Source organism: Trachemys scripta, chromosome 3 (assembly GCF_013100865.1).
Source record: "Trachemys scripta elegans isolate TJP31775 chromosome 3, CAS_Tse_1.0, whole genome shotgun sequence".
NCBI classification, from domain to species: domain Eukaryota; kingdom Metazoa; phylum Chordata; order Testudines; family Emydidae; genus Trachemys; species Trachemys scripta.
The window spans coordinates 96244866-96258508 of record NC_048300.1 but is presented as its reverse complement, the minus strand read 5'-3'; the positions used below and the strand labels follow the sequence as shown (position 1 = coordinate 96258508).

The 13643-nt window shown below is 40.5% G+C and overlaps 1 protein-coding gene across 7 annotated transcripts in view; it reads left to right on the top strand.

Annotated features, from left to right (window-relative positions):
• The first annotated feature begins 2485 nt into the window (after positions 1-2485).
• The window catches only part of STXBP5 (syntaxin binding protein 5), a 174179-nt gene continuing 163021 nt past the window's right edge, over positions 2486-13643 (top strand). For 4 of the 7 annotated variants that reach the window (XM_034765465.1, XM_034765464.1, XM_034765463.1 and 1 more), the window contains exons 1-2: positions 2488-3496; positions 5239-5336. In XM_034765465.1, coding sequence (XP_034621356.1) covers positions 3344-3496; positions 5239-5336 — 251 coding nt within the window. In that variant the 5' untranslated portion in view covers positions 2488-3343. Of the gene's footprint in view, positions 3497-5238; positions 5337-13643 lie in introns of all 7 variants that reach the window. The other 3 variants (XM_034765460.1, XM_034765459.1, XM_034765466.1) reach the window with 2 other exon arrangements.

The window sequence follows — 13643 nt, the reverse complement described above, 5'->3', positions numbered from 1 at the left end:
AGCACATTCTTAACTTTACTACTGTGATGAGATGACTGGTGTGTGTTGCCTTTCTGCTTCCTACTTCCTGTTCCCCTTCCGGTTTTCCTGCTACCTACCTGCTGTTCGGACTGTCATCATGTTTTGTTCAGATTGTTGCTGACTTCACCAGTTCATGGTTGTTACAGGTTTTGATTGACAATCCACTTGTGTGTCCCGCTTCAGGTTTTTTTGTGTTTTTAGATTGCTATTCTGAGGTGCATCAGAGCGTAACACGTGAATAGTCCTATTAACTTCAAAGGAACTGCTCATGGTAGTAAAGTTAAGGTCATGGTTAAGTATTTGCAAGCTTAGGGCTGGTAATGTGAACACAATGGGGCTACTCACATCCCTAAAGTAAAATTACTTATGAGCCTAAGTCTTTGCAATATTGAGCCCTATACATGTAACCATACAAGAAGAGCTGTCAAGTTGCAGTATTTTCCTTCCCAGTTTATTGTTTATAATATAAACAATTGTCAGAAGATGGAGGAAATCAAAAAACTTAAAAAATATGGACTAACAATGTATAAGAGCAATGGATAATAAAACAGGAGTTGGAACTACCCACATGTTTTACAAAAGGAACAGAATTTGGATTATAAACAGGAACAAAACAACAACAACACATTAATGTTTTATATAAAATGTACCCTGGCCCTTATCTAAGCCTATTTCTATTAAATATTTCCAACAGACTCATGCCATCTCTTGGGTCAACTGAGAGCACTCCTTTGAGGATGATTTGAGGAACTCCAATGTTCACCCCTCTCTTCTCACAGGTAATGTAAGGAAGCAACCATTTCCTAAAACTATGAGAACTATCTTAGCTTTTCCCAACTACTCATGCAACATAGACCTGCTTGGCATACAACTCCAAATTGACCTACTGAGTTGTTAATCCCAGGGAAAAAATGAATAGAAGTTTCATTTATGTTACCTCAGAGATGCCATGGAGAATCCATGAGATAATCTTTCCAAGTTATACAACACCTGCACCACCGCTGCTATGGCACATTCAGGTTGACTAAGAGGAACCTTTATATATATAATCTGTGCATTTAAATTTATTGTGCTTTTCCCCAATAAACCTCTATTCTAGGTATAATGTAGAGATATTATGTAAGTGCTGTGTGTTGGTCTAATGCTATTCTTAAGGTATTCTTGTTACAGATAGGTAATGCCACTGGCTAACATTACCAGGATTGCATGCAATTATGACCTGATATTATTTTCCTCATAAGTCATAATTATAATAGATTCTCCCTCTTTATTCACTAACTGAAGACCTGGGGATGATTTGCATTTCAGAAGATATTTTAAATTTTTTTTAAAAATAAAGGAATTAATGTTTGAGGCAAGGATAATGACATTACCCTTCATGGTTGGGTATATGACTCACAAGTGAGAGATGAGAACTATCATATTGCAACAGAGAAATTGAGTCTATTTTGATATTTTGTATCAACAATAGCCAGTGTCTGATATTTCAAAGAAAGGTGTAACTCTGCTCCACCCATCTAAATTGTTCAGTTGTGTAATAGCACCAATGAAAGGAAATGTCTTCCTAACCTCATCAATCATTTTATGCTTTATAGAATGAGGCTGGACAGCCCTTACCAATACTTTCTTTATTATCTTAATTTAAGTTGCTTTACTTGTTATGGAGAAACAGTAGCTCCTCCATAGTTAAGATTGTAACCAGCTTCCATTATGCTCTAGATTACATTACATTTCCTTGAATACCAATGAAGCACCTGTAGTACGAAAATATATGTAATTAGGCAAAAATATTAGCTACTATTCTTTAAATAGTTCTCAGTGATTCTGTAAATCCTGCTCTCAGTGATTTGAACAGTAAAATTTTGCCATTGATCTCTGATCATATTGTTATTGTCTGATTGCCGCTTCCTAAGAACACAAGGAAGTTCATTGTTAAGGTAGCTTATTCTTGAGATCAAGTGGCAGTGGTCAGTGTTTTTAGATCTGTAGCTAGATATGTAGCATCGGGGGGTCTAGTCCATCTCCCCAGGTGGATGGGTTAAATATGAAGAGATAGTGAGCAGCTTCACCACAGCTGCTATCCAGCCATGACCATAACTAGGTATGGTTAAACCATGAGTGCCTTACCCCAGTACCTGTGGTATGGCTGAACCACTGATACCACACAGACACAGAGGGAAGGAACCACAGCCTCTCGAGACCTGCCATCTGATCCCTGGTGCCACATCAGAGTGACAGAAGGTTGTTGTGGTGTTTGCACAGAGGACTCAAAGCAGGCATCCACAACCTCTGGGGGAGGCTCTACCTCTGCTCAGAGGGTGCCTTTCGCCATCCCAACGTGCACCCCTTCCTGGGGTGGCCTCCCCGGGCCGTCAAGCTTCCCCCCAGAGCAGGAGTAGGGAGAGGGACTCCGACATCCGGGTGCCGGCGGCCTTTGCGCGCATGCTCTACAGAGCCGCCGCTGGGTGGGTGAGGAGGCAGCGGCGGCAGGCAGCAGCAGTAGCAGTGACAGCTGCTTCTTGGGCGCTGCGCTTCCGCGTTGTGGGGCCAGAGGACTAGACAGGGGGCGGCGGCGGCTGGAGCAGGAGCAGGGCAGGAGGATGGTGGTTGGGGGGCGGGCCGGCAGCCAGCAGCAGCAGCGAGAAGCTCTCTCCTAAGGCACGCGCCGCACTGAAATTGACGCGCGGAGGCTGCTGAGCCGAAGGAAGGGCGAGCGTGAAAGGCAGGGACTGCGGCGGCCGGCCGGGGCACATGGAGGGCTAGCAGCGCGGCCACCGCTACCGCTATGTGAGGCGGGGTGGGTGAGAGGGGCCGAGGCCGTCGCTGTCACGTCGCAGCTGTACCGAGAGGCAGCCTCAGGCGGGGGCCAGGGGCCTCGGCAACGGGAAGGGCCCGGAGCGGGGCCAAGGCTGTGTGCGCGTCTGGGGCCTCGGCAGCTGCAGGAAGGGGGACCAGGTCGGGGGGAGGGGGTCATCTGAGGCCTCGAGAGGAGGAGGCGGGGGGACCAGATTTACCTTCTAGGGGTCACTTGGGGTGCCCCGTCTCCGCACCGCGCCTTAGGCTTCCCCCTGCGTTAGGACTTCTCCTCCCCTGCCGGCTCAGGGGCTCGCCGTCTGCCTGGGTCCGCCCGCCGCCCTGCTTCTGGTTCTCTGTTCCTGTGAATGAGGGGAACCGCTTGGACAGCACCACTCGCCTAGCACCGCCTGCGCTGCAGGGCTCTCCGCTCCCCTCTCTGTGCGCTGGGGGCTGAGGCGGCGGGGAGCGCCCGGAAAAGGGGGAGGCGGCGGCAGGCAGAAGAACAGGGAGCGCCGCCGCCGAGACCATGAGGAAATTTAACATCAGGAAGGTGCTGGACGGCCTGACAGCGGTCTCGTCCTCCTCCTCGGCTTCCTCCTCCTCGCAGCAACAGCAGTCCGGGAACCGGGAGAGCGACATCCCGGAGACGCTCCAGTCCGAGCACTTCCAGCTCTGCAAGGTGAAGACTGTAGCCAGGAGCCCCGCTCGCAGCCCTGGGGGAGATAATGTAGCCATGATGGGCTCTGCAGGCTTTGGGCTCTTTGGTTTTCAATACCTACAATTATCTGAACCCCTCCACTCTTTAGGGATGGGGAGGGAATGCTGGGGGAGTTGTAAAGGGTTTGCTCGATCGTCTTTTCCCTCCCTTGACAATTTCTGGATTGATTCTCTTGCCTCTAGGCTATTTCATGCACATAATACTGTGTCTGTTCAGAATAAGCTGGGGAGGGGGAAAGTAGGGAGGAGAGTAATGGTACCTGGGTATAATGGAAATCTGATTGCTGTTGCATTTGAGTGATGGACTGGACGTATGGGGAACCTAACCCTTCACATTATTTGGAAGTGTATTTATCCTTTTGCACCTAAAATGGGCTGTAGACGTTTATGCTGGATTTGTTGGAGCTTGTTGTCAAGTAGACACTTCTGATATTCTCAACTTGAGGTGGGAGAGAAGCTAATATTGTTAATTGCTGGTATAATTATTGTAGTTGAGGTCTATACATTTATAAAAGGATGATGCAGCAAATTAATCCAGCAGCTGCACGAAGAGGAATAAAAACTAATTTGAATATTAACACCCATCTTTATCTTTACAACATCCAGGGCCTACTTGTTATTTGGTTGGGCTTGTTTGTGTATATTGCTTTACATTTTATCTAGTGTTCCAGGCATTTTTATCAGCAATTTAAAAGAGGTAAGGGATCTGGAAAGGAAAAAGCAGTGTTGAGTTAAATGGCCTTGTTTACAGTTACATTGTAATCCCTTATCACTTGCAAAATTATTGAAAGTTGAGAGGCATGGCTGTTTAACGTAACCTATTTAACCTCATTGAAGTAAAACCTGTGTGTGTGCATTTTTGAGGTCCTAAATCACCACACTGGCATTTGTATATTTATTTGTAATTTTAATATAAGATTTTTTTTTAAAATAGAAAAGCTAGCATTTGTATGGTTTTATTTTTTCATTTGCATAGCTGTGATCAAGGTTAGATCACTATATTAAATATTTTTGTGTGAAAAGTGAGTCATGCAGTGAAACAGCACAATTCATTAATTTGAATCAATTATTGTCCGACAGTACAGTTAATTTGATAACTGCCCAAGTAGTAATTAAAATCCTGGCTAGTCAAAAATGGTAGCCATTCCAATAGCTTAATGTTAAGTATTGGTTTTTTGGGGGGTGGGATGTGTGATTTCTTTTAAAATGCTATCCTGGAGAGAGGATGTACTGTTCTGCTTGAGAGAAATGGGGATGGCTCTCTGAAGAGCAGTTCTAATGATTTGTAATAGTTTAATTTACAGTCCTGGCTGCGTTGTCAAGCTTCCCAGGAAACCTCTCATATTTTAATTGTCAAATGCCTTGTACACAGCTATAAACAAGAAGCCAGAGAATAGGGGAAGGGACAAAATGAAATGGAAGTAGTTGGTGGCTTTTTTAAGAAAAGAGGTAAAAATCAAATCCATTTTCAGTAACCATCTCTTATTTCATGTTCAAGGATGAATGGAATAGATTCTCTACCAGAAATTTTCTGTAATGAATTCAGGCTAAAGTGCTGTTTTGCATCAAATCTTTTTTCCTAAATGCTTGTTTCCTTACTGAAGTGCCATTAAAACTGAACCCCTCCTCCTAATACACTTTTGATTTTATTTATTTTTGGTCTGCTGCTTGACCCACCGTTACTTCACTGCTCTGACTTGTTAGACCGTACGCCATGGTTTCCCCTATCAGCCTTCAGCCTTGGCATTTGATCCTGTTCAGAGGATACTGGCAATCGGGACTCAGACTGGAGCTTTAAGGCTGTATCCTTTCATTCTGTTATAAAAAGAAAATCACTGTGCTGCTGATTGGAGTCCGGTCCTGGCTTATTCTTCTGCTTTGCTGGAGCTAGTGTGAGGAAGCACTCTGGAAATCAGATATGCATTTGCATTTGAAGGAGAGGGAAGAGGGAAAACTCTTGGTTGCTGTTGCTGGGTTCTGTCTTTTTTGTGTCTTTGTGTGTGCACACATCTTTTGAGGATATGCCAGTGCTGTGATGTATGGCTCCTCAGTTTCCACTATCTGGGGTTGGTATATGTGTCTGTGAAGTCTCTGTTGCGTTGGCATTTTTACAGCAGTTAAACACAAATCTGAGTAGAGGCCTGTACTAAGATGTTAAAGATTGTGGTGGTGTTGTCTTTTTGGACTTGAAAATCTTCCAGAGGGAAATGTTGGCTTCATGCTTGTTCGTGAATTTTCTTCTGGGGAGCTGCTTTCTAATGCTGTAATTATTTGCCGTTTGTTTTTAAGCCACCAAAAGATTGTTTTAGCAGCACCATTTGATCTTCTAACAGTTATCTCAACACTGAGTAACTTGTACATTTCAAACTAGCATATGGAATTTGTAGCCTAAATCAACAATAACTGTGTTCTTCTGTGCTTAACAGTGCTAACTAAATAAAAAATTAGTTGCATTTATTTGGTTGAGAAGGGGCCTAAATGTCTTTCCAAAAACAGATTGGAATTACCTGAACATCACTTAATAGGGGAATGTAGTCAATTAAATTTGCTATTATCCTGAAATCTACTTAAGTTTTGACATTTCTAGAAGCTTCAAATCATCTTTCTAGGAAAAGTAAGTAAATCCCTTTATAAACTGCAGGTAAATCTCATCTTTTTCTTGTTGCTGCTGCTACTTTGTTACTCCTTGCTACTGCTTATAGTATTCTGGGAGTTGAGTAACATAACTCTATCTCCTTCAACTAAAAATGAAATACAATATTACAATACAATACAATATTAATGGATTTTCAGTCCTTTTTAAGCTCTCTTTTCAATTTAAGTTACATTTACAAAAAGTTAATTGTTATTTGAGAGATTCAGAGAGGAGAGAATTTTAGATATAAACTGAATGAGGTAAAATGTGTAAAAACATACAAAGGTGATGTTTTATTATTTATTGATGAATAGTGCATTGTTCATGGGAGCATCATATTATAAGGATAGTTTTAATAAAATGCCCTTATATGTAAATAGTATGTATTTAGTTATCTATTGAAGATATCTCTTACAGTTAGGTTGCTATTTGTTTCCTATAAATAAATTAGCAATACATGGCATCCCTAAGATTATAGTGAGGGTGATCTGTAAAAGTGGTTAAATGAAGAATATCTAATATCAGTGTAATAGTGCCTTATGAGTGTGCTTGCTTTTTAATAGGCAAGAGTAAGCATTCTTGGAGGACAAGCAAGTTTAGTTTGAGCAGCAGTATAAACGCAAATGTTTTGTTTTACTCTTTTGATATTTTAATGGAAATGTTGAAACAGCTGTACTGAACTAGTGAAATGGAGAAAAATATTTCAAAATGTGGTTCTTATCTGAAACATCTAACTGGTAAATCTTTGGCTAATGTTTGATATTACTTACAGGGCTTGAAAAATCCACTTGCTAAAGGCACTTAATTTTTGTCTGAATTGGAATGGAGGGATAAACCAGTCTCTGCAGAATTTAAATCTTCACTTTTTGTTTTTGTTTGTTTATTTGTTAGAGAGGAGAAGCATTCCAAATATAAAACAATGTTTTTCTTCCTGAGTGCATAGGCATGATTCTGCTGTTAATAGCCTTCTAAAAGAGAGGGAAGTTGACCTTTGTTAGTTTTCACTGCTATTACTCAGAACCTTGCAGAGGGCAATGAAATTGGCAAGAATATCTTTCACTGTTGATGATTTAATGAATACTCTGAACAGAAACATGGCCCAGAGCTACTCACAGGGGAACAGGACCCAAAAATGGAGCCTAAGTGAAGGTATTGAATAACATATTGAAAAAGACCTATCTTTTTGTCTCCACACATTCTGATACCATTTAGATTGAAGTAGGGTGTCTTTCAGCTAGATGAGAAGTCTCCCCACCACATTGTCCTGAATCTAATTGGTGAGATTTCCCCTTGTCTTTTGTATTGGCCTCTAACTAGTAAATACTAAGTAAATTTTTAGGTTATGAAATCTTTCTAGTGTTTCATTATTACTCGTTGCATATCTCTAACTCTGGAGTTGTAATGACTGCTGTAGCTCATTTAAAGAATCAAATCAGTCTAATATCAAGTTAAATCCAATATGAGGTATAATGAGTAGGTTTTTAGGCATTTCTCTACCAATTTATATGGGAAATTCCTTTTCATGAGAGGGACTCAATGTTGCTTCTATTAAAATTTTTACATGACGCAGTTTTAAACAGGGTTCTAAGGGACTTTAAATTTAAAAAGGTAACATGATTTAACGCTCAAAACTGAATGGGGCCAAAATGTTTTACAAATCATGGGACTATCTAGTAATGAATATTATTCACCAATTTTAATGCTTTTTGGACATGTCTACGTTGAGTAGTTAAACCATTTTAAAAACTGTTCTAGTGAGTAGTTTTGAACTGCTCCAAGTTTTAAACTCAGTACTGGTTAGAGCTATGCATAGTGTGGGCTGGGTGTGACACCTTCCCTACAGTTTTGCCATTTAATATCTGTCCATTATGGTCATGTGTGCACCTGGAATAAAAGGTATGTTTTTAGCACATTAAATGACTGTTTAAATATCAGGATTTAGCATACATGGTAGCATTAAAAAAATGCACCTTTTTTTGGGCTGTGCCACTGTAGCACGACTGGTGAAAATGCTCGATGCTGACGGGAGAGAGCTATCGCCTCCCATGGAGGTGGTTTTATTATGCCAGCGGGAGAGGTATGTTGGTGGGAGAAGCTCCCCCGCCAATCTAGCAGTGTCCACACCAGTGCTTAGGTCGGTGTAACTTACTTTGCCTAGGCAGGTGGCTTATTCACACAAGGCTCTGCTATTCCATGGCCAGCTTGTTCCTTCCTTGAGCATCAATTGCTTTTTGATCTTGTTGTAGTTTGAGAAACAGAGCTGTCCATAAGGTACTAGGAAGAGATCACAAAACTTACTTCTACTTGTGACCTTACGCAGTGTCTTCAGAGTGACAGACTAGTGCACAAGACCACTCCACCCTATAGTTCTGAAAATGTGGTTAAATATGCAACCTATTGGTTCTTATTAATATTTCCATAGGAGTTTGTTAGCAAAATTTGAATCAGGAACATTTCTAACAGGATTAATTAAAAAAAAATAAACTTTGTTAAGTAAATATCCTTGTGCAGCATTGTGCTAGTTTGAGAAGCTATTATTCACCTGAAATAGAAAACTATATTATCTATCTCAGCTCTTCAAATAAGAGGAACTCTGCTCTATAGCAGACTGAGTTGTTAACAAGTGAATCAGTCAGAATGGAGTCTCCGTAATTGTGTTTGACAGCTATGGACAGAGAAATGTGGTGACCTCACTCTAGACCTTTCAGAAAAATCACATGACTTTTTAGTAGATCGAGGCAGAAGATACCATGGTTCTTGTTGCCTTGTCTTAGTCCTGAGCACAGGAACTTCTCTATGCATTCTCTCCTTTCCAGAATTTCATGAAAGATAGAGAAAGATCTTTAATAGTATGCCATGTTCACAGATGAGACCCTAGTTCTTGCACTCGATAACTCAGTAGATTCTTTCCCTTCCCTGGATGGAAGAATCTGCTAAGAAATACTTAAGAATTTAGACAAACTTTTCTTAGTATCCTGGATGCTGCAAGGAAACTTTTAGAATATTTTTTACCTTTCTCAGTCATTTCAAACGCCTTTTGTTCAGAAATCACTCTACAGATCTAGCATACTCAGATTTGTCTAATATTTATCTGATAATACACTACCAAAAAATAAAACACAGCTGCTAGGCTTTTTCAATACTGGTCCTTTGGTGTCTAATTCAATAATGGAATTGTTGCAGGCCCTAGGCATGCCAGTGTCTTAGTGAATAAACCTGCTCCTTTTTCCCTTTCGTTCATGCATTTTAAAGATCATTAAAAGCTACAGCACAAAAGATCCAGGGAGTCCAATCTGTTGAAAACTTGATCTGGTTCCTTTAAGGGAGGCAAGGTAAAGTTAGTGGTTAGAGCAGGAGATTGTGAGGAGACCTGGATCCATGCTTCACTGTTGCTTATTTGCTCCATGAACTTGGGCATTTTTCTGTGCTTTAGCTGTGTAAAATCCTTTGAGATTCTCTCAGGACAAGTACTCCATAAATAAAAATTATTATTTACAAGCCTTAAAGCCTTCAGTTGCATCTCAGAGTTCAGTCTCTCTAACATTCAAGATACTCTTCCTGACTATGGTTATTTACTCTAGAAGATCTGCAGAAGTAGGGGCCTTTCAGTGGAATTACAACATTGTGTCTTCTGCATGGACAAAACTGTGTCTAGGACTCCATGGGATTTCTATATATCTATTCTTTCTTTTATTAACCACAGGAGACTTTTCTTCCTCAGGTGTATATACACAATACCCAAAAAGTAAAAAATTGGTGATCTGGATGCTCATCATATGGTCAAAATAATATACATTGAAAGGTCCAAGTTCTTCCAAATGCCAGACTCTTCTCTTGTCCTCTTCTTTCTGGCAGTGAAAGAGAAGAAAACTACCAAATCTTCAGTAAGTGAATGGCTAAACTTTTACATATTTGAGGCACAGAAAACTTATTTTGGTTGATTTAAGGTCCCTCTGCAATAGTCACATCTACAACATAGGCAAAAAAGACATACACTTGTGTTTTCAAAACATTTTAAGCTGAATGTGAAGTTTTTGATGCCCCTTCTGGCAAAAGAATGCTTCATGCTGTAGTACCTGAATAATCTTATTCTAGATTTTAATCTTCCTTTTTTTTTTTTTTTTTTGTACAAACATTTTGACTAAATGTATAATTCTCCTTCAGAGTTCCACTGCTATTAAGATTTCATTGTTCTGACTGATAGTCCTGGGTGTAATAGAGGGAAGAAATGGCATATCATGCTTTCCTCTGAACATCTACATCCGCCAAACTATTTCCTCCCATCTTTGGGTATTGATTTATTCTTTGTGTTGAAGAGAGACTAATCACTAACTTTCTTACAGATCATAGAAAGTATTTTAAAAGAACATTGTTAATATCCCCTTACATTCCCTGTGCATGTGAAGATATACAGTTCTGATCCCCACTTTTTGCCCCCCTTCAGGGAGGCAGACTGATGCTTTTCTTGTATTAAATAGCTTTAATTCTTTCCCACTGTCTCCAGGGAAATGGAAAGGGCTTAGTAGATTAATAGAATTAGTGGCTCTATATATTCAGAGTAAAACACTAACTTTTGTTTTCCATATAGATCTTTTCTTCTAATGTTTTAAAAAATTATGTTTTGAGGATTCAAGAATGTCAAATTAATTTGCCACTTTGTGGTGCAATAACCATTTTTTTTTATAATTGTCTGATGAAGGTCCTTTCTTATTCAGAGCAGAATCTGTGTGTGTGCCAACACAATTTTGGATGAGTATGTAATAGCACTGAGCAATACATACGTCTCAAAAATATGGTAGGTAATTGCAGAGCATGTTCTGACATCATGACATACTATTCTATTGCTACTGTTGTTTAAACTCTTGTACTCCTTCCTACTATTCATATTTGTTCGAAGTCCAAACAACATGGTTACAGAAGAGGTTTATGAGGGTGGAGCATATTCTAGAAGAGGATGTCCTCACTTAGCTTTGGAAAAGCAGTAGAATTTGCATCAGTTAGTATGTTTTTGCTTTATCTCTGAATTAAGGGCCTGGAACAATAGAAGTATGTTCAACTTGTATGTTACAGTGTGGGACTCCTGAAAAGCAGCACATGCAGTGTGGTAGTTGGACATATATACTACTGAATGAGAGCCACAGAGTTTTGGCAGCCTGATGTCAGCATGGACTCCTTTTTTCTAGAAAGCTATAGTTTTGGTCTTGCTAATGTGTCCAGTAAGCAGATATGAGGTGACATTAAGATGAGACCTCACACTGCAGAAGGCACAGACACAATGAGAGAAAGGATATTAAATAGAGTCCCATTACTTAGAACAGTGTCTGTCAGAAAAGAGAAGATAATCAAATTTATAAACTAAAACCTTATTTCTGTAGTAGCTAGTATTTGAATGACAGTACAGTGATAAATGCTGTCTAAATATTTGTATAATACAAGACCATGGGTGAAGTTTTCATTCACTCCTGCATAATAATTATATGCTAATTGATTCTCATTTGAAGGATGCAGACCGCCCTTTAGGGTAACTTTGTGAGAATAAAGGTTACATTAGGTTTTTTTAATGGATGTCATATTTTAATCCCGTTTTGTTCTGTTGCTGTGCCTGGCCCATTCCCATCACAAGGTGACTGTGCTTTCCTTTTTGAGAAGGGAATGCTGGTATTTATCTTTCATTAAGGTGTGCTCTGCATGCAAGCATGATCCCACTCACTAGGAGACCTGATGTATTCACTCTGCACTGGCTAGGAGAACAAGAGACCCATGTCTGGTTGTGAACCAGAATTGTCGTGCTATCAGACTGTCTTGCAGCAACTTCTTAAATATAATTCCTGATTATTTCATTTTATGTTGAATCACAGTAGGTTCTTGAGTTGTGTTATCAGATCAACAGTCATAGTGAGACTATGCCAGTGGTTGTAATGCTCAGGTCAGCTAGTGATGTGTGAGGTGACCTGTATTTGTGTCATTTGACTTAGGCACTCTCTTAATTATGATCTTGCATTAAAATGTTTTTTCTTATTACTTTATTTGCTTTGTAAATTAAAATATTTGTTCACAAACCACCTTCACTGTTGGTTCAAATGTGAGCACCTACCCTTTTAAAGGGTTATGTAAAGATTTACTGGCATAAAAACCATTGACAATCCATCACAGTCGCACCCTGTACACCACTTTAAAAACTTGGGGGAAATGGCCTGGTGTGAAACAAAGCCCTGGAAATAGTTAAAATTGAAGCAATCATCCATTTCTTCTTCTTCTTTGTATGGCTGATGTAAATGTAGAGCAACACTATAATTTTACGTTCAGATGGCTAAGCCAGATAATTGCATCTGGAGTAGCAGAGTGTATTACAGTGATGCCTCCTTCATATTTGTGAGTTGTTATATAATCCATGGTCTGTTCTGGGTGACCAGTCACATATTGGAGAGTCTTTAATTTTCCATTTGTGCAGCAAGTATCCGCATCTACCACAGTTTGTGCGGATATGGTTTAGGGTAGCTCATGAGCTTCATGGGAGATCAAAGCCAGGGATCTTCTGCATCAGGTCTCTCATAAGGCCTTTATTTCTGACTTCTTGTGAACGCCATTCGGCTTTCCAAGCTTCATCAGGATTGAAGTTGCATTATTGAAGGTTAAATGTGTGGGTCCAAAAGGGCTTAAGCGACTTCAAGTGATGGTGAAGGATGTTGTTAAGGTCCTGGTAGATGGGAAGACGTACATTTTCCATGACCCTCTGGGATTCCCGGAGGATTGTGGCAAATGGATGAGGGAGCAATGTGTGACACCACTGGCAGCCCAGATGTTGGGGTCAACTTCAGGGTTCTAGTGATTGCATTGCAGTGTTTAGTTCGACATCAGCAAGCTGAGTATGGCTACTTCTGGTCCTTACCGGTGCACAGTACTCAGCTACGGAGTACACAAGGGCCATCGCTGATGTCCGTAACACTGATGCTGATATCTCCCAGTTTGTGCTTGCCAGTTTCTGGACCACTAATTCTGTTGAATGGAAGCAGTGTAAATCTGTAGGCTGTGATGACTCCTATGTACAGTGTTTATAGGATGAGATAAGCATAGGGATTCATCCTGAAACCTGATTTCCCTCATTTTTTATTTAAACCCTGCAGCTCCCAGCCAGCGCTGGCTGAAGTCACGGATTTCGTGACTAAATCGCAGCCTTACCTATGGGCACAGAGTGATAGGACAAATGGCTGGAGGATCGTGATAGGACAGAGAAGTTGGTACTGCTCTTTATTTATGTTAAATTTAGTTTCCTTTCCTTTGTGGCCTTGAGAATGAGGACTAAGGGTTTTGCTCCAGAGCAGACTCCCACTGAGAATATGAGCCTTCTGATTAGAAGGTGGACCAGCGTAGGAAGTAGTCCATGGAAGAAGCAAGATGTCTGACCAGACACTTTAACTACTTGCTACAAGGGTAGCTGGGTCAGAACCCGGAGTAGAGGGATGGACTGGTTTTC